At 44.4% G+C, this 19630-nt stretch overlaps 1 protein-coding gene across 1 annotated transcript in view; it reads left to right on the top strand.

Moving 5' to 3' along the window:
- Positions 1–19630, top strand: part of LOC311111929 (SH3 and multiple ankyrin repeat domains protein 2-like) — a gene marked incomplete at its 3' end in the record, with an annotated part of 165570 nt that overhangs the window by 56651 nt on the left and 89289 nt on the right. Inside the window, 1 exon segment of the mRNA XM_084154853.1 lies at positions 16239–16665. Coding sequence (XP_084010979.1) covers positions 16239–16665 — 427 coding nt within the window.

The raw sequence follows: 19630 nt of genomic DNA, 5'->3' as shown, positions 1-19630 counted from the left end.
CCAAATCCCCATATTCAGGCGGAATGTGCAATGCGGGCACTTGGTTTGGACTTTCCACCGAAGTCGCCCCCACGGAAACACCCAGACATCGCCCCTCACACTGAGCAGACCACCCATTGAGAACTCTCTGTTGCCACGAAATGGCAGGGTTATGGGTACTTAACCAGGGAATTCCCAGCACCACCGGGTACGCAGGAGAGTCGATCAGATATAGCTGTATAGTCTCCTCATGACCCCCCTGCGCACACATCCTAAGTGGCGCTGTGATTTCCCTAATCAACCCCGACCCCAACGGGCGGCTATCTAAAGCATGAACGGGAAAAGGCTTGTCAACAGGCAGGAGGGGAATCCCTAAATCTAAACAAAACTTCTGATCAACAAAATTCCCAGCTGCGCCTGAATCTACTAGCGCCTTATGCTGGGAATGAGGTGCAACCTGTGGAAAACGAACAGGTATACAAAAGTGCGCAACAGAGAGCTCTGGGTAAGTGGGGCGTCTACTCACCTGGGAATGCTCCCCAGTGCGTGGCCTGTTGTCTCCTCCTCCTGGAGACCCTCCCCAGCACCTGGCCGCAGTTTGCCCTCCACGACCGCAATTGGTGCAGGGGACAGGCCCCCTCGGGCTCCTTCTCCTCCTTTCTCTAGCGCCAGCACCCCCGAGCTCCATAGGGCTCGGCTCGGAGGTGCTGGAGGGTGGAATGGACGGACCCCACTCGGGACGTCCACGGGTGGCCAGCAGGGTGTCCAGACGGATGGACATGTCGACCAACTGGTCGAAGGTGAAATTGGTGTCCCTGCAGGCCAACTCACGTTGAACGTCCTCCCGTAGGCTACATCGAAAATGATCGATGAGGGCCCGTTCATTCCACCCTGCGTCTGCCGCTAGAGTCCGGAACTCCAGTGCGAACACCTGTGCGCTCCTCCTCCCCTGTCTAAGGTAGAACAGACGCTCCCCCGCCGCTTTGCCCTCAGGTGGATGGTTGAACACGGCCTTGAAGCGACGGGAGAACTCCGCGTAGGAGATGGTGGCGGAAATGCTCTCGTGTCCCGAGGGCACCGGGTGTACAGTGGCCAGGTAGAGCTCCACCTGCAGGAGGAACCCCTGACACCCGGCAGCTGTGCCGTCATACGCCCTCGGGAGCGAGAGCCGAATCCCACTGGGTTCCGGACCTGGGACTGGTGGACCGACTGATGGTGGTGGCAAGGTAGGTGGAGGTGTAGGTACCCCTCTGGACTCCCATCGGTGCAGGGTGTTGATGACATCCTGTAGAGCGGTCCCCAGTTGTCTGATCTGGTCATCCTGGCCGCGGACATGCTCCTCCAGCGACTCAGGTGCGGCTGTTGCTCCTGCTGATTCCATTAATAAGGTGTGTTATTCTGTCAGGGGTGCTGTAGGTGGGTGTGGTGCAGGAATCAAGCGCAGGACGCAGAAACTAAGTCCAAAAGACTTTAGTGAAATATTCACGTAGTACACGAGCTCAACAAGCCCGGAGGCGAAATAAAGGCGCACACAGGCGTCAAACAAAAAGCGCACTAACATGTGCGAAAAATCCTCTCCTAGACAACGGAGGGAAACACGTAGCACAGAACACCAAACAGAAGCGCAATAACACACAACACATGACTAACAAAACGAGAACTTATAGGACACATAATCAACGCTAACTAACCACAGGTGTACAACAATCAGACAAAAGCAAACGAACATAGAAACATACAACGGTGGCAGCTAGTACTCCGGGGACGACGACCGCCGAAACCTGCCCGAGCAAGGAGGAGGAGCAGCCTCTGCAGATTCCGTGACAATCTGGCTGTGTCAAAACTACAGTCAGATGTTATAGCTATGCAGGAATCCCTTGCTGATTTAAAACTTGTGCTTAATATGGGCAAATTCTTGTTCTTTTTAAACTCACGTTAGAATGTTTCAGATGAATTACATCTTCACTCATTTAGATGGTTCTCCAATTGAACTTGTTCCCTAATATCAATACTTAGGCATTTGGATTGATATGGATTTGACATATATATATATATATATAGATGAGCTGGTTAAGAAGCTAAGATTTAAAGTTGGCTTTTTGTAGAGAAACAGATTGTGCCTTTCTCTAAGCAGTAGGAAGCAGATTATTCACTTTTTGTTTACAAGTCCCTACTTCATAAACGTACATCTTATCTAACTTTGCTGTTGAAGTGTAGACACATGAGATGCCTAACCCATTCACAGGATTGGTCGACTTTTAAGGTTCCTAGGGTCTCCACCGAGCTAGGTAAATATGCTGTTAGTTTAAATGCACCGTATTGCGGGAACAAAATTCTAAATATATTTCATCTTGATGTTCTGGTACCGTTCAGGTATTTTCAAGTGTTGATTGGGGTTTTATTTGTGGAGGAATGTAACTGTTTTTCTGGGTGATTTGTGTTTTTATTTGTGCTTACCATGACTGTGTTTTTGTATTTTAATATGTATACTGTATGTATATACAGTGGGGAGAACAAGTATTTGATTCATTGCCGATTTTGCAGGTTTTCCTACTTACAAATCATGTAGAGGTCTGTAATTTTTATCATAGGTACACTTCAACTGTGAGAGACGGAATCTACAACAAAAATCCAGAAAATCACATTGTATGATTTTTAAGTAATTAATTTGCATTTTATTGCATGACATAAGTATTTGATACATCAGAAAAGCAGAACTTAATATTTGGTACAGAAACCTTTGTTTACAATTACAGAGATCATATGTTTCCTGTAGGTCTTGACCAGGTTTGCACACACTGCAGCAGGGATTTTGGCCCACTCCTCTATACAGACCTTCTCCAGATCCTTCAGGTTTCAGGGCCGTTGCTGGGCAATACGGACTTTCAGCTCCCTCCAAAGATTTTCTATTGGGTTCAGGTCTGGAGACTGGCTAGGCCACTCCAGGACCTTGAGATGCTTCTTACGGAGCCACTCCTTAGTTGCCCTGGCTGTGTGTTTAGGGTCGTTGTCATGCTGGAAGACCCAGCCACGACCCATCTTCAATGCTCTTACTGAGGGAAGGAGGTTGTTGGCCAAGATCTCGCGATACATGGCCCCATCCATCCTCCCCTCAATACGGTGCAGTCGTCCTGTCCCCTTTGCAGAAAAGCATCCCCAAAGAATGATGCTTCCACCTCCATGCATTCACGGTTGGGATGGTGTTCTTGGGGTTGTACTCATCCTTCTTCTTCCTCCAAACACGGCGAGTGGAGTTTAGACCAAAAAGCTCTATTTTTGTCTCATCAGACCACATGACCTTCTCCCATTCCTCCTCTGGATCATCCAGATGGTCATTGGCAAACTTCAGACGGGCCTGGACATGCGCTGGCTTGAGCAGGGGGACCTTGCGTGCGCTGCAGGATTTTAATCCATGACGGCATAGTGTGTTACTAATGGTTTTCTTTGAGACTGTGGTCCCAGCTCTCTTCAGGTCATTGACCAGGTCCTGCCGTGTAGTTCTGGGCTGATCCCTCACCTTCCTCATGATCATTGATGCCCCACGAGGTGAGATCTTGCCTGGAGCCCCAGACCGAGGGTGATTGACCGTCATCTTGAACTTCTTCCATTTTCTAATAATTGTGCCAACAGTTGTTGCCTTCTCACCAAGCTGCTTACCTATTGTCCTGTAGCCCATCCCAGCCTTGTGCAGGTTTACAATTTTATCCCTGATATCCTTACACAGCTCTCTGGTCTTGGCCATTGTAGAGAGGTTGGAGTCTGTTTGATTGAGTGTGTGGACAGGTGTCTTTTATACACGTAACGAGTTCAAACAGGTGCAGTTAATACAGGTAATGAGTGGAGAACAGGAGGGCTTCTTAAAGAAAAAATAACAGGTCTGTGAGAGCCGGAATTCTTACTGGTTGGTAGGTGATCAAATACTTACAGTGGGGAAAAAAAGTATTTAGTCAGCCACCAATTGTGCAAGTTCTCCCACTTAAAAAGATGAGAGAGGCCTGTAATTTTCATCATAGGTACACGTCAACTATGACAGACAAAATGAGGAAAAAAAATCCAGAAAATCACATTGTAGGATTTTTAATGAATTTATTTGCAAATTATGGTGGAAAATAAGTATTTGGTCAATAACAAAAGTTTCTCAATACTTTGTTATATACCCTTTGTTGGCAATGACACAGGTCAAACGTTTTCTGTAAGTCTTCACAAGGTTTTCACACACTGTTGCTGGTATTTTGGCCCATTCCTCCATGCAGATCTCCTCTAGAGCAGTGATGTTTTGGGGCTGTTGCTGGGCAACACAGACTTTCAACTACCTCCAAAGATTTTCTATGGGGTTGAGATCTGGAGACTGGCTAGGTCACTCCAGGACCTTGAAATGCTTCTTACGAAGCCACTCCTTCGTTGCCCGGGCGGTGTGTTTGGGATCATTGTCATGCTGAAAGACCCAGCCACGTTTCATCTTCAATGCCCTTGCTGATGGAAGGAGGTTTTCACTCAAAATCTCACGATACATGGCCCCATTCATTCTTTCCTTTACACGGATCAGTCGTCCTGGTCCTTTGCAGAAAAACAGCCCCAAAGCATGATGTTTCCACCCCCATGCTTCACAGTAGGTATGGTGTTCTTTGGATGCAACTCAGCATTCTTTGTCCTCCAAACACGACGAGTTGAGTTTTTACCAAAAAGTTCTATTTTGGTTTCATCTGACCATATGACATTCTCCCAATCCTCTTCTGGATCATCCAAATGCACTCTAGCAAACTTCAGACGGGCCTGGACATGTACTGGCTTAAGCAGGGGGACACGTCTGGCACTGCAGGATTTGAGTCCCTGGCGGCGTAGTGTGTTACTGATGGTAGGCTTTGTTACTTTGGTCCCAGCTCTCTGCAGGTCATTCACTAGGTCCACCCGTGTGGTTCTGGGATTTTTGCTCACCGTTCTTGTGATCATTTTGACCCCACGGGGTGAGATCTTGCGTGGAACCCCAGATCGAGGGAGATTATCAGTGGTCTTGTATGTCTTCCATTTCCTAATAATTGCTCCCACAGTTGATTTCTTCAAACCAAGCTGCTTACCTATTGCAGATTCAGTCTTCCCAGCCTGGTGCAGGTCTACAATTATGTTTCTGGTGTCCTTTGACAGCTCTTTGGTCTTGGCCATAGTGGAGTTTGGAGTGTGACTGTTTGAGGTTGTGGACAGGTGTATTTTATACTGATAACAAGTTCAAACAGGTGCCATTAATACAGGTAACGAGTGGAGGACAGAGGAGCCTCTTAAAGAAGAAGTTACAGGTCTGTGAGAGCCAGAAATCTTGCTTGTTTGTAGGTGACCAAATACTTATTTTCCACCATAATTTGCAAATAAATTCATTAAAAATCCTACAATGTGATTTTCTGGATTTTCTTTTCTCAATTTGTCTGTCATAGTTGACGTGTACCTATGATGAAAATTACAGGCCTCTCTCATCTTTTTAAGTGGGAGAGCTTGCACAATTGGTGGCTGACTAAATACTTTTTTTCCCCACTGTATGTCATGCAATAAAATGAAAATTAATTACTTAAAAATCATACAATGTGATTTTCTGGATTTTTGTTTTAGATTCCGTCTATCACAGTTGAAGTGTACCTATGATAAAAATTACAGACCTCTACATGCTTTGTAAGTAGGAAGACCTGCAAAACCGGCAGTGTATCAAATACTTGTTCTCCCCACTGTATATATATATATATATATATATATATATATATATATATATATATATACACACACACACACACACACACACACACACAGTACCAGTCAAATGTTTGGACACACCTACTCATTCAAGGGTTTTTCTTTATTTTTACTATTTTCTACATTGTGAAATAACACATATGGAATCATGTAGTAACCAAAAAAGTGTTAAACAAATCAAAATATATTTAATATTTGAGATTCTTCAAAGTAGCCACCCTTTGCCTTGATGACAGCTTTGCACACTCTTGGCATTCTCTCAACCAGCTTCACCTGGAATGCTTTTCCAACAGTCTTGAAGGAGTTCCCACATTTGCTGAGCACTTGTTGGCTGCTTTTCCTTCACTCTGCAGTCCAACTCATCCCAAACCATCTCAATTGAGTTGAGGTCGGGGGATTGCGGAGGCCAGGTCATCTAATGCAGCACTCCATCACTCTCCTTCTTGGCCAAATAGTCCTTACACAGCCTGGAGGTGTGTTGGGTCATTGTCCTTTTGAAAATGCAGAATGATGTGGTAGCCATTCTGGTTAAGTGTGCCTTGAATTCTAAATAATTCACAGACAGTGTCACCATCACACCTCCTCCTCCATGTTTCACGGTGGGAACTACACATGCGGAGAACATCCGTTCACCTACACTGCGTCTCACAAAGACACAGCGGTTGGAACCACAAATCATCAATTTGGACTCCAGACCAAAGAATAGATTTCCACCGGTCAAATGTCCATTGCTCGTGTTTCTTGGCCCAAGCAAGTCTCTTCTTCTTATTGGTGTCCTTTAGTAGTGGTTTCTTTGCAGCAATTCGACCATGAAGGCATGATTCACGCAGTCTCCCCTGAACAGTTGATGTTGAGATGTGTCTGTTACTTGAACTCTGTGAATAACTTATTTGGGATGCAATTTCTGAGGCTGGTAACTCTAGTGAACTTATCCTCTGCAGCAGAGGTAACTCTGGGTCTTCCATTCCTGTGGCGGTCCTCAGTCTCATCATAGCGCTTGATGGTTTTTGCGACTGCACTTGAAGAAACGTTAAAAGTTCTTCACATTTTCCGGATTGACTGACCTTCATGTCTTAATGTAATGATGGACTGTCATTTCTCTTTGCTTATTTGAGCTGTTCTTGCCATAATATGGACTTGGTCTTTTACCAAATAGGGCTTTTTTCTGTATATAATTTTTTGTATATAGTGTGTATTTTTATATTGTACAGTATTATACAGGGCACCTTTGGAAAATATACCTACTATAGGTCTCTATGTCTTCCCAGTCAAAATAAAGGTTAAATAAATAAAAGGTTAAAGTAAAAGTAGTCAAAAATATAAATAGTAAAGTACAAATACCCCCAAAACTACTTAAGTAGTACTTAAAAGTACTTTACACCACTGGTGAAATGTGCGTACTAAACTCATGCACACACATACACACAAAGACACACACACACACACTTAGCTGGCTACAGCTAACCCTGAGCTCACAGAGGATGATTGCCAGTAATGATGGAAAGAGACATACACACACACAACAGAGCACACACAGACATAAAATATGGCAGGACATGAGTTTAGCAAAAAGGTCAGGGGTGCCTGGCAGAAGGGCTCAGTGGAAGTCAGGCTTAGTGAAGTGAAAGATATACGTGTGTGTGTGTGTGTGTGTGTGTGCGCTCATGTGTGTTCATTCACTCGCCTGCATACTCATGTGGGGTTGCCTGATATGAAAATGCAGTCGCAGGAGAATTTCCAAAATCCTGAAGAAAAAAATATATACAAAAATATATACTTATGTGAAAAGGAAATAACTGCAGTGCTTCTGCGATAGGCCTATATTTGGGTTACTAAAGCAATAAGGCATGAGGGGCCCGAAAACAGGTAGTCAGAGTACAGTATGTGGATATATATCACATTATCGTGTGTTGCCAGCAGCACTGCCTGTGTGAATGAAATCTGCCAAAAATGTATGGTATTGTTTTTTGTATTGCTTATGACAGAAGGTTTTCATTTCACAGTACAAACAAAATATGTTTTGTAGTAGCTTACATTGGAGCATCAACAACAGACAAGGCCTGCAGTTAGGAATTTCATTGATGCCCTCAACAAAGCTTGATATTCTACGAAGAGAGACATCCCGCTTGAGTTGCTTAGCAACACTAAGGATTTGTTTCCCATACAGCTGTTAGCCTATTCTATGGGAAGATGGGTTCCTCAGAAATCATGTGTATGTTCACTCAGTGATTATTATTATTTTTACATCTAAATGGCATTACTAATTTGTTGGAGTGCATTTGACTGGATGTTAACTGTTATAATAGCCTAAGCCAGTGGTTCCTTAAGTAGGGGACTCGGGAGAATTGACAAAATCCTGAAAAATATAAATATATACAGTATACAGTGAGGGGAAAAAAGTATTTGATCCCCTGCTGATTATGTACATTTGCCCACTGACAAAGAAATTATCAGTCTATAATTTTAATGGTAGGTTTATTTGAACAGTGAGAGACAGAATAACAACAAAAAAATACAGAAAAACGCATGTCAAAAATGTTATAAATTGATTTGCATTTTAATGAGGGAAATAAGTATTTGACCCCCTCTCAATCAGAAAGATTTCTGGCTCCCAGGTGTCTTTTATACAAGTAACGAGCTGCGATTAGGAGCACACTCTTAAAGGGAGTGCTCCTAATCTCAGCTTGTTACCTGTATAAAAGACACCTGTCCACAGAAGCAATCAATCAATCAAATTCCAAACTCTCCACCATGGCCAAGACCAAAGAGCTCTCCAAGGATGTCAGGGACAAGATTGTAGTTTGGAGGAGGAGGAATGCTGCCTATGACCCCAAGAACACCATCCCCCACTGTCAAACATGGAGGTGGAAACATTATGCTTTGAGGGTGTTTTTCTGCTAAGGGGACAGGACAACTTCACAGCATCAAAGGGACGATGGACGGGGCCATGTACCGTCAAATCTTGGGTGAGAACCTCCTTCCCTCAGCCAGGGCATTGAAAATGGGTCGTGAATGGTTATTCCAGCATGACAATGACCCATAACACATGGCCAAGGCAACAAAGGAGTGGCTCAAGAAGAAGCACATTAAGGTCCTGGAGTGGCCTAGCCAGTCTCCAGACCTTAATCCCATAGACAATCTTTGGAGGGAGCTGAAGGTTTGAGTTGCCAAACGTCAGCCTCGAAACCTTAATGACTTGGAGAAGATCTGCAAAGAAGAGTGGGACAAAATCCCTCCTGAGATGTGTGCAAACCTGGTGGCCAACTACATGAAACGTCTGACCTCTGTGATTGCCAACAAGGGTTTTGCCACCAAGTACTAAGTCATGTTTTGCAGAGGGGTCAAATACTTATTTCCCTCATTAAAATGCAAATCAATTTATAACATTTTTGACATTTTTGGCATTTTTCTGGATTTTTTTGTTGTTATTCTGTCTCTCACTGTTCAAATAAACCTACCATTACAATTATAGACTGATCATTTCTTTGTCAGTGGGCAAACGTACAAAATCAGCAGGGGATCAAATACTTTTTTACCTCACTGTATACTAAATAATATATATTATAATATCGTCTTTGTATCTCAAAAGCATTGTAATTCAAATCTAAAAGATCAAATTCAACCAGACAGCGCCCTTAGATCATGGGAAAAGGCTGCACCTGACCGTTACACTTGAATCATTCCCATGGTGAATGGCAAGGCCTGCTACGCTATGAAATCACACACTATTGCAGAGACTTTGCTATTACAATTGATATGGTGAAAACAATCTGTGGGGAGTCAGAGGCACAGAAACACATCAATACCTTTGTCAGATAACACTGTTAAACAAATCATTTATGCTATTGCTAGCAATCAAGAGGAAACTGACTGAATGACTAAAAAACTCCCCAGCTTATGCTCTCCAAATGGACGTTAGCTGTGAGGGCCGAGATGCCCATGCATTGACTTTTGTTCCCTATACATGTCGGGCTGTTCGCTATACATGTCGGGGGATGCTATTCACGAGGACACATTGTTCTGTCTCACGATTCCCGAGGATGAAATGGCATAGGGGATGTTCAGTCTGCTGCGTGGCTTTATTGACGAAAAACAGATTCCATATGGGATCGAATGGTGGGCTTTTGCACAGATGGGGCTCCATCCATGGTGGGACAGCGGGCAGGCCTCTGCACTCTAGTTATGAATGTGTCTCCCTCTGTCATATGGACGCATTACAGTATATGATACACTGAGAGCAACTGGTGGCAAAAGAGCTGAGCCGGAACTCGGATATATAATGCAGCAGGTAACTTTGATTGTAAACTACATCAAACCACATTCCCTGCGCGCAGGCCTGTTTGCAAAACGATGTGGAGATATGGGATCAGAGCATGTCAATGTTCTATTTCACACCAAGGCTTGGTGGTTATCGAGGAGGAGTGTTGGAAATATTTTTCGCGTTGAGAGAGGAACTGTTGTCATTCACAATGAATGAACAAAAAAAAAAAAACAGACTACAGCATCAGTAAGTGTCCCAAACAAGTGATGACTGCTCAGGTCCAACACTTGGAAGAGAACTTTGGGACCTACTTTCCAATCCGGTTGACTGTGATCCTGGCTCAGTTGACGTGCCGATAAGTAAAATCGAACAGCTGATTGAGCTGTCACGTGACCGAATGCTGCAGACAATGCATTCACGGGACACTACGGAGGAGTTTTGGTTCCTGACTCAAAGGGAATACCCTGCCGTCTCCCTCTGAGCATTCAAAACAACTTGGAACTCGGAATTGGGAGCTCAGAAATTCAGACTTCAGTGCGTTCAAGATAACTGGGAACTCTGAAAGAAACGAGCTCCGACTGGGAACAATCGTTTTGAATGGTCATCCAACTCAGAATTCCAACTCGGGAACTCAGGCCTCTTTCTAGATCTACAACTTTCCAACCTAAAGGTCACTGACGTCATGATTTGACCTCGTATTTTTCAGTTCCCAGTTGCCTTGAAAGCGCTATAAAACTCATGGTAGGCTAACCTTCGTCAGCTCATATCTCCGTGAAGCTGGATTCAGTCTGCATTAAAACCAAATATCTATCTACTTTGGGATTTTGGCAATGAAGCCCTTTATCCACTTCCCCAGAGTCAGATGAACTGGTGGATTACATGTTTATGTCTCTGTGTCCAGTATGACAGAAGTTAAATGTAGTTGCACAAGCATGCTAGCAGATACTCATAGACATCCAGTAAGCATCTGCCTCTGGTTCCAAAAGTTGCATGTTTGAATCCAGTGATAGAAAGTTGTTTTTGATATTTTTGTTTTAAAGGGATAATTCAGACATTCCCATTCAAGTTGACATTTGACAGTGGGTGGACTGGCAGCCATCTTTCTGGTAGTAATTGGAAGTTTCAATTCAATTTAAATGTTAATGGTGTACTCGCTAAATTGCAGGGGTCTGAAGGGATAGGTCCATTCTATGAATTCTATTTCTATGATTGAAATGACACCCACCATGTATTCGAGAGGATACTTTGTCTCAACCGATGACTGGCACAACACAAACACTTCAGATTATGTAAAATAGAGTCTAAGCTACAACAAGCTAAACAAATTCAAGCCTTTTTTTCAAGAAATCACAGAATAGTTTGACAACCCTGTTTGTAAGCTTTCAGATTATATCAAACTCAACCGCTTATCTTTTTCAGTGACGAAAACATGGATGTCTCATGGTAGGATGAGGTATGCAAAATGGGTCAACTTTGAGCACCTCTATCTCCTGAATGTTTTGTCATTCAGGTAACTTTCTGGCTACTTGCACCATGGGCAAATATGTATGAAAGGTTTCGTTCAAATCAAAAGGAGTGCAGTCAGAAAATGATTGAAATCATATGGAATGATGTTTTAATGAATTAACAACATCAGTCAATGAAACATTATGTCAAGTTCACCTTAAAATCCTTACATGTCCAACTAGTCTTCCACACAGTAGAACGTGTACGCATGATCCTGAGAGAGAGAGAGAGAGAGAGAGAGAGAGAGAGAGAGAGAGAGAGAGAGAGAGAGAGAGAGAGAGAGAGAGAGAGAGAGAGAGAGAGAGAGAGAGAGAGAGAGAGAGAGAGAGAGAGAGAGAGAGAGAGAGAGAGAGAGAGAGAGAGAGAGAGAGAGAGAGAGTGCTTTCGCACGTCTGCCAGGCGGGATCATGTGCGTTGCGATCTGGCACCCGATTTCCCGCGCGCTAAGCTCCATCGGTCGCTGTCCATGGTACCTGCCGCTACATTTTTCAGTGACCACAGTGAAAGTCTGATTATGCAGAAATTGTGAACATTGGAGTAACATAGAAAGGGGTGAAAATGAAGTCTTTTCTCAATGCCTTAAAAAAGGAAGGTAGGTCTATCACCTTTACGCGTCTGGGTCCAAGTTTTATTTGCTTTTGACTCATAATTAGACGTCATTGTCTTCCTTCGCTACTGCGCGTTCACTTTCAACTTTCTCAGGGGGTATTTTTATCCCTGTGTGGCACACTTTCAATAATTTCATCTGCTCCAGAAAGTAATTCTACATTTCGGTCTTTTTTGAATGTGAGGAATATAGCTAGGTCTGTGCGTTGTGGATTCATGCATGCAATTGTCATCCTGATTTAAACTAGCAGTACTTATAAAAGTATATGGTTTTACATGTGTCGTTCTTTTTAGGTTAGAGGTTCTTTAACATGTAGGATAAATTATAGGTTCTGTCATAGATTAAACGTTGGCACGCATTAGAGTGGTTTCCAAAAAAATTTGTTATGATTCAGTCTTCTACAAAAGGTATTTATAGTCTCCTTCACCAATCAACTACTGTGTGTTGATTATAGCCAGCGAGAGGACACACGGTGTATCTGTCGTTACCCTGGTCGACGGGGAAGAAAACACACCCACCAAAATGAGTGGATGACTTACGTCACCAAAACGGCTCTGCCTGGTGCATTATGGATCCATCTGTCTGTGTGTGAAAACAGTTGGTCCCTTAACCCTTTACTTCCATCTGGCAGGCTATTTCTTAATGAGATGTACTCAAAATGGATCTATGAGTACTGCATTTTTTGTTTTATTTCAAAGTTCATTGGTAGGCTACAGTAAAATCCCTTGGTTGCAAGACACTGACCAGAGCTGATCACTCATTGCCCTTTGACCTTTGTTCTCTTAGTATTAGAGAGCAGCAGTGAATTATATAGATCACACTGATTGCTTTCCTCTCTTATATAAGACACTTCTTTCCCTTGGTTCACTATTCCTACAGAGGAATGTGCCCTCAAAGCACATCACTGAGCTAAGGACCCTTGGACTAAACACCTCCCTAGTCATAGACTGTTCTCTCTGCTACCACACGGCAAGCAGTACCGGAGCGCCAAGTCTAGGTCCAAAAGTCTTCTTAACAGCTTCTACCCCAAAGCCATAAGAGTCCTGAACAGCTAATCATGGCTACCCGGACTATTTGCACCCCCTCTTTTATGCTGCTGCTACTCTGTTTATTATCTATGCATAGTCACTTTAACTCTACCCACATGTACATATTACCTCAATTACCTCGACTAACTGTCACGACTTCCGCCGAGGCTGCCTCCCCTCCTTGTTCGGGCAGGCTTCGGTGTTCGTCGTCACCAGCCTTCTAGCCACTGCTGCTCCATATCTCATCATTCCATTTGTCTTGTCTTGTCAATTACACACACCTGGTTCCTATTATTATAATTGTTTTATTTTTAAGGGTTCCCTCTGCCCCCCTTGTCCTTGTGGGTGATTGTTTATTCGTGAGAGTAGTGTAGCTCGGTGGAGCTACTCGTACCTTGTTATTGCCGGGGTAGATATTTCCCCTGTGCCTGTTATTGTTGGAGCTACCGTTACCTTGTATTGCCAGGGTAGATTTGATGTGTGCTTATTACATGCCACAATTGAGAGCACAATTAAGAGCTGTGTGTGTGTGTGTGTGTGTATGTGTGTGCATGTGCACACGCACATGTCTGCATACTTGCATGTATGTCAGAGTGTCAGTCCTGGGTCAAACTATGGCAAATACTTTCAAGTACTTAAATTTAGTTTGCCCAGTACAATAGAACCAATCAAAGGAGTCGAAAAGTTTGAACTCCATGCTGCCGGGCAGTTAGGAGCATTGGCCCGTAACTGAAAGGTTCCTTGATTGAATCCCAGAGCTGACAAGGTAAAAATCTGTAGTTCTGCCCCTGAGCAAGGCAGCTAACCCACTGTTCCCCGGGCACCGATGATTTCAATTAAGGCAACCCCCCCCACACACCTCTCTGATTCAGAGGGGTTGGGTTATATGCGGAAGACACATTTCAGTTGAATGCATTCAGTTGTACAACTGACTAGGTATCCCCCTTTTCTTACATCCAGTGCACCTCAGTTGTGCTAGGCATTGGCCTTTTAGTTGTTCCAAAGGTCACAACCAAAACGTTTGGTGAGGCTACCTTCAACCACTATGGTTCTGTCCTTTGGAACAGCCTGCCGGAGGATCGGAGGGCCTCAGAAACGGTAGACATTTTAAAAAAAGATCTTAAGACACCTTTTTAGCCTTACTTAACGTGTTTTTAGTCATAATATCGGTTTTATTTATTTTATCCCATATTATATATCTTATTTATGTTTATTTATTTTAATGCATTAGTCTCTCATATCCACTGTTATTTTATTATTGTTTTTACTATTTGAATATCTCTTTTAGAAAATGTAGTGTTTTATTTGTCTTGATTTAGGTGTATTCATAGCCTTTGTGTGTAATGTAATCATGTCAGTGACACCAAGCATATTCAGCATCCTCCCACACACGAGGATACTGTCTTCATGCCCCACACAACAGCTGGGCATTCTTATGGTTTACTGTAAGTGTTTGGAATGTGGTTTGTTAACATTGGGGGTGTGGTTAGATAGCAGTGTGGTCCTGGTTGTGGTCAGGGAGTGTGGTTGTGGTCAGGGTATACACTCTTATGGTGAAGTGTTACTTCAAGTGTGGTTGTGGTCAGGGTATGTGTTCGTGATTAAACAGGATGTGGTTGTGGTCAGGTGGTGTGTAAAGCAGTGTGGGCCTGGTTGAGGTTGAGTTAGAATTGATCAGGCTGTGGTTGTGATTTTGATAGTGGTTATTGTTAGGTAGCGTGAAGGTGTATTAAGATGGCTCCAGTCTCTGCTAAAGCCAAAAGCCTGGCTGGCACATACTCTCTTGCTCTCTCTCTCAAACACACACACACTCTCTCAGGTGTGCGTATCAACCCCCACAGTGTGTGTGAAACGCATGTTGTCTAGTCCAGTGCGCTCAATCAAAGGCTGCTTCATATCTCACACACAAACACCAGCCCCTAATCGGCAGAAGAGCTGCCAGCACCTTAGCATGTTAGCTCATTAGCAATTAGTGCCGCTCTTCATCTCTACGCACTGGTGAAGGAGAGAGAAAGTGATGTGATGGGAAAATGGTCTAGGACTTTGTCACTGACACAGACAATGATGTATTGAAACCCTCTTAGATGAGGCTAGGGCTAAGTGAGGGCTTTTAGCACTATAGGCTAGGCTAACCTGTGGCTAGCTGTACTATAGCTATTAGCATAGAATGCCTATAAGACACTTAGCCACCGTGATCATAATGCTAGCATCCAGTCTACTACAGTAAGTCAAAGTTTAACAACAAATGCTAATGCTATCTCTATTGTTGATCACCTTCTCACATTGAAAGCGTTGTTGGGTCTTTGGTGCGACTGCAGGCTCCTTCCTGCTACTTCCTCCACTGCTCTAATTGCGAGTGGAGCCAAAAGTGCTGCAGTTGCACGCTTGTCAGTGTGATATTATACTCTAATGCTGAAACTCCACTGGGAAATAAGCGTGGCCCTCCATTATGGTTCAATCACACCATTGCTGGTGGGGCAGAGGAGCTCAGCTGTACTTCGGTGCAATAATAATCATCATCATGTTGGGATCATAATGACTTGGATGTCTATGAGAGGGCCAGCCAGGGCCATCGTGTGTGTGTGTGTGTGTGTACGTACATGCAAGCGTGTTTCAACTGTTTTACAATAAGGGATAGATGGACACCTTTGGGGAAGAAAATAGTTATTGACTGATTCCCATCAAGAAAATCAATCAGACACATCACCCTACAGGTAGTGATTGATATTCTGTGTCCGTGTGTCCCGTGTGCGTGTTATTAAGTAAGTAAGTGCGTAAGTACGAACATGCTTGCATGTGTGCTTGTGCGAATGTGAGTAAAATCGCAGGGCAATAAATGTATTATTGAAGGTTATCTCTTGGAGTGCTCTCCATTTCATTCTCTACCTATCAGGTAGGCTAGTCCCAGATCAGTAGATGTGAAGGAAAGGAAAGGGAGGAGTGCTACTCTGTTCCTCACATGTCTCTCCACCACAAAGTCTAGCTCTCTAAGACATGAACAGAGAGTGAAATGGCTCATCAGACACAGACACCTATTTGTAAGGGTCAGGCAGAACTGGTTTATCAGATAATCAATGAATGGCCCTCTCTCTTTCTCTTTCTTTCTCTCCCTCATACCCAGTGCCTTTCCACGAGGCCCCGGAATACTCCAAGCGGCGTCGGGCCCCTCCCCCTAACAGCAGCAGCGGTAGCTCCCTGGCGGCCCCCCGGGTCCTGCTGCGCTCCAACAGTGACAACAACCTCACGGTGAGCCAGGGGCCCCCCCAAGACTGGCCCCAGCCCCAGGTACCCCCCCAGCATCACGGACCCCAACACGGAGGGGTTGGACCCCCCACCTCCACTTCCCACCGTAGCCTCTCTCCACAGCTGCTCCAGCAGATGCAGGGGAACCCCAATGGCACTGTGAGGACCATGGGCCAGGGGTGCCGCAGTACCAGCGTCGGGGTGGTCCCCCGGAGTCGGTCCCCGTCCCTCAACCGGCTGGGAGAGGAGGCCCGCAGGCCGCTCCCGCAGACACATGTACAGACACAGCAGCACAGACAACCGAGGTCAGTAGGAGGAGAATCAGCAGAGACAGACACATGTAGGCACACACTTTACCCACACACCACACACACGCATGCATGCGTATGTACATATGTGTGTGGCTGTATGTGTGTGTGTGCGTGCATGCGCCCTGCGGATTAGACACTGAAGGCTTTATATTGCTGGTGACATAACCTTAGATCTGCACAGTACTGATTAAGACGCCATGCTCCCTGTCCTCCTTGACAGATTAATACAGACATATGGCACTGTCTTTCATCCACACATTCTGTCCGTCACTGGGAAGGAGAGAGAGAGAGAGAGAGAGAGAGAGAGAGAGAGAGAGAGAGAGAGAGAGAGAGAGAGAGAGAGAGAGAGAGAGAGAGAGAGCAATTAAGAGCTTGACAAAGAGAAACAATGGGAGAGAGGGGGATATAGGGAGGAGAGAAAACAAGGGAAAGCGAAATGTCGAATGAGGGAATAAGTGTGTAATTTGCCATGACATGTTGACAGCCATGTCATTTTCCTATGGATGTTTAACACTGCAACCCAGGATGGGTTGGACATTGGAGTTTCACTTCATCTCCATCCTCCCCTCCAAATCCTTCCCAATCCCATGTCCATCTTGCCTCTTGTCCTCTCCACTTCTTCATCTCCTTCAATCCCTTCTCCTTCCATCCATCAGCCTTTCCCTCCTATTTCTTCCCTCTTACCACTCATTCCATCATACTCTCCTTTCCGCTCTCAGTTCATCCTCCACCTCCATTTACCCCTTAAGGCAGGGTTCTTCAATTCCGGTCCTGGAGGGCCGAAACACTTCTGTTTTTTATTTCTACCTGGTAGTTAATTGCACTCACCTGGTGTCCCAGGTCTGAATTAGCCCCTGATTAGAAGGAGAGGAGGAAAAACAGAGGTGTTTTGGCCCTCCAGGACTGGAATTGAAGAACCCTGCCTTAAGGCATCAGCTAGACAAACCGAACAACTGTGCTCCAATACTCCCTTAAAAGACCTTGGATTGAAAAACGAGAAAAAAGCAGCAATAGTACTGTTTGTCCATTTTGAGACGCTGTAGCAAGTATACGGTTCCTCAAAATAGTCAGAATTAAACAAAGATAACTCAAGAAATCTGTCATTAATTTTAACGTTTTTGCCAAAGAGATCTTAGTCACGCAATCTAACTAAGCTGTTTGGTGCAGTATTTTTCAAATGTTTTTTTTTTTCATGAAAACTAGTTGTCTATCGTTGAATGACAACAAAGACTTTATTGAAGAATCCCTACTGTTGACCAATCACCGACGAAGGGGCGTAGACTTCGGCTCCGAACTTCGGCTTGCCTCCTGCAAAAATGTTGTGTGCCCGAACAGCCGGGAAAAAAAAATCAACAAAGTCCAAAACTAATGAAAACATCACTAAATGTCGTCATAATATATGCACGAACTCTACCAAACTGGTTCGGCTGGGAAGCATGCGGACGCCTTTATTCTGTCCTCTGCCCACTCCCTCCATCCTACCTTTTCCCCCTTTTTCAGCAACTCCCTCCCTCACTTCTCTTCTCCCTCTCCTCTCCCCTTTTGTTAACCCTCTATCTTTCCATCCATCCTCTCATCTCTTCTCCCTTTCCCTCTCTCCTCTGACTTTTTTGCTTTAGAAAATAAAGATGTGTGTGTGTTTGTGTGTGTGTATAGATCTGGAATGGGGCTAGATCTCCATAGGCTCAGGGTTGAGGAGAGGAGTGGTGTTTAGGACGGTGACCCACTTACCTTCTCTCTCTCCCCCCCTCCCACTCCTCCTAAATAACTCCTCCCTATTTCTCTCCCTCTCTCTCTCTCTCTCTCTCTCTCTCTCTCTCTCTCTCTCTCTCACAATCACTCTCATTCTATCCCACCCTCTCACTATCTCTTTCTCTCTGCATGGCTGTGTTTGAATACTTACCATGGTGCTGTTGCTGGGGCTTACCACCAAGTGGAGCTCCAATACAAATATCCAACAGATCAACCCAGACACCAATGGATACACAACATTAGGTCCATCTCAGTAGTGTAGTAAACGTGTGGTTTCATCTGTAGTTGTACTCAAGCAGATGTACAGTGGGGAAAAAAAGTATTTAGTCAGCCACCAATTGTGCAAGTTCTCCCACTTAAAAAGATGAGAGAGGCCTGTAATTTTCATCATAGGTACATGTCAACTATGACAGACAAAATGAGAAAAGAAAATCCAGAAAATCACATTGTAGGATTTCTAATGAATTTATTTGCAAATTATGGTGGAAAATAAGTATTTGGTCAATAACAAAAGTGTCCCAATACTTTGTTATATACCCTTTGTTGGCAATGACACAGGTCAAACGTTTTCTGTAAGTCTTCACAAGGTTTTCACACACTGTTGCTGGTATTTTGGCCCATTCCTCCATGCAGATCTCCTCTAGAGCAGTGATGTTTTGGGGCTGTCGCTGGGCAACACGGACTTTCAACTCCCTCCAAAGATTTTCTATGGGGTTGAGATCTGGAGACTGGCTAGGCCACTCCAGGACCTTGAAATGCTTCTTACGAAGCCACTCCTTCGTTGCCCGGGCGGTGTGTTTGGGATCATTGTCATGCTGAAAGACCCAGCCACGTTTCATCTTCAATGCCCTTGCTGATGGAAGGAGGTTTTCACTCAAAATCTCACGATACATGGCCCCATTCATTCTTTCCTTTACACGGATCAGTCGTCCTGGTCCCTTTGCAGAAAAACAGCCCCAAAGCATGATGTTTCCACCCCCATGCTTCACAGTAGGTATGGTGTTCTTTGGATGCAACTCAGCATTCTTTGTCCTCCAAACACGACAAGTTGAGTTTTTACCAAAAAGTTCTATTTTGGTTTCATCTGACCATATGACATTCTCCCAATCCTCTTCTGGATCATCCAAATGCACTCTAGCAAACTTCAGACGGGCCTGGACATGTACTGGCTTAAGCAGGGGGACACGTCTTGCACTGCAGGATTTGA

This window comes from Coregonus lavaretus (assembly GCF_964263955.1).
Source record: "Coregonus lavaretus genome assembly, chromosome: 37".
In the NCBI taxonomy this organism is placed as follows: Eukaryota; Metazoa; Chordata; class Actinopteri; order Salmoniformes; family Salmonidae; genus Coregonus; species Coregonus lavaretus.
The sequence above is the reverse complement of the archived record's forward strand: the minus strand, read 5'-3'. Positions and strand labels throughout refer to the sequence as shown.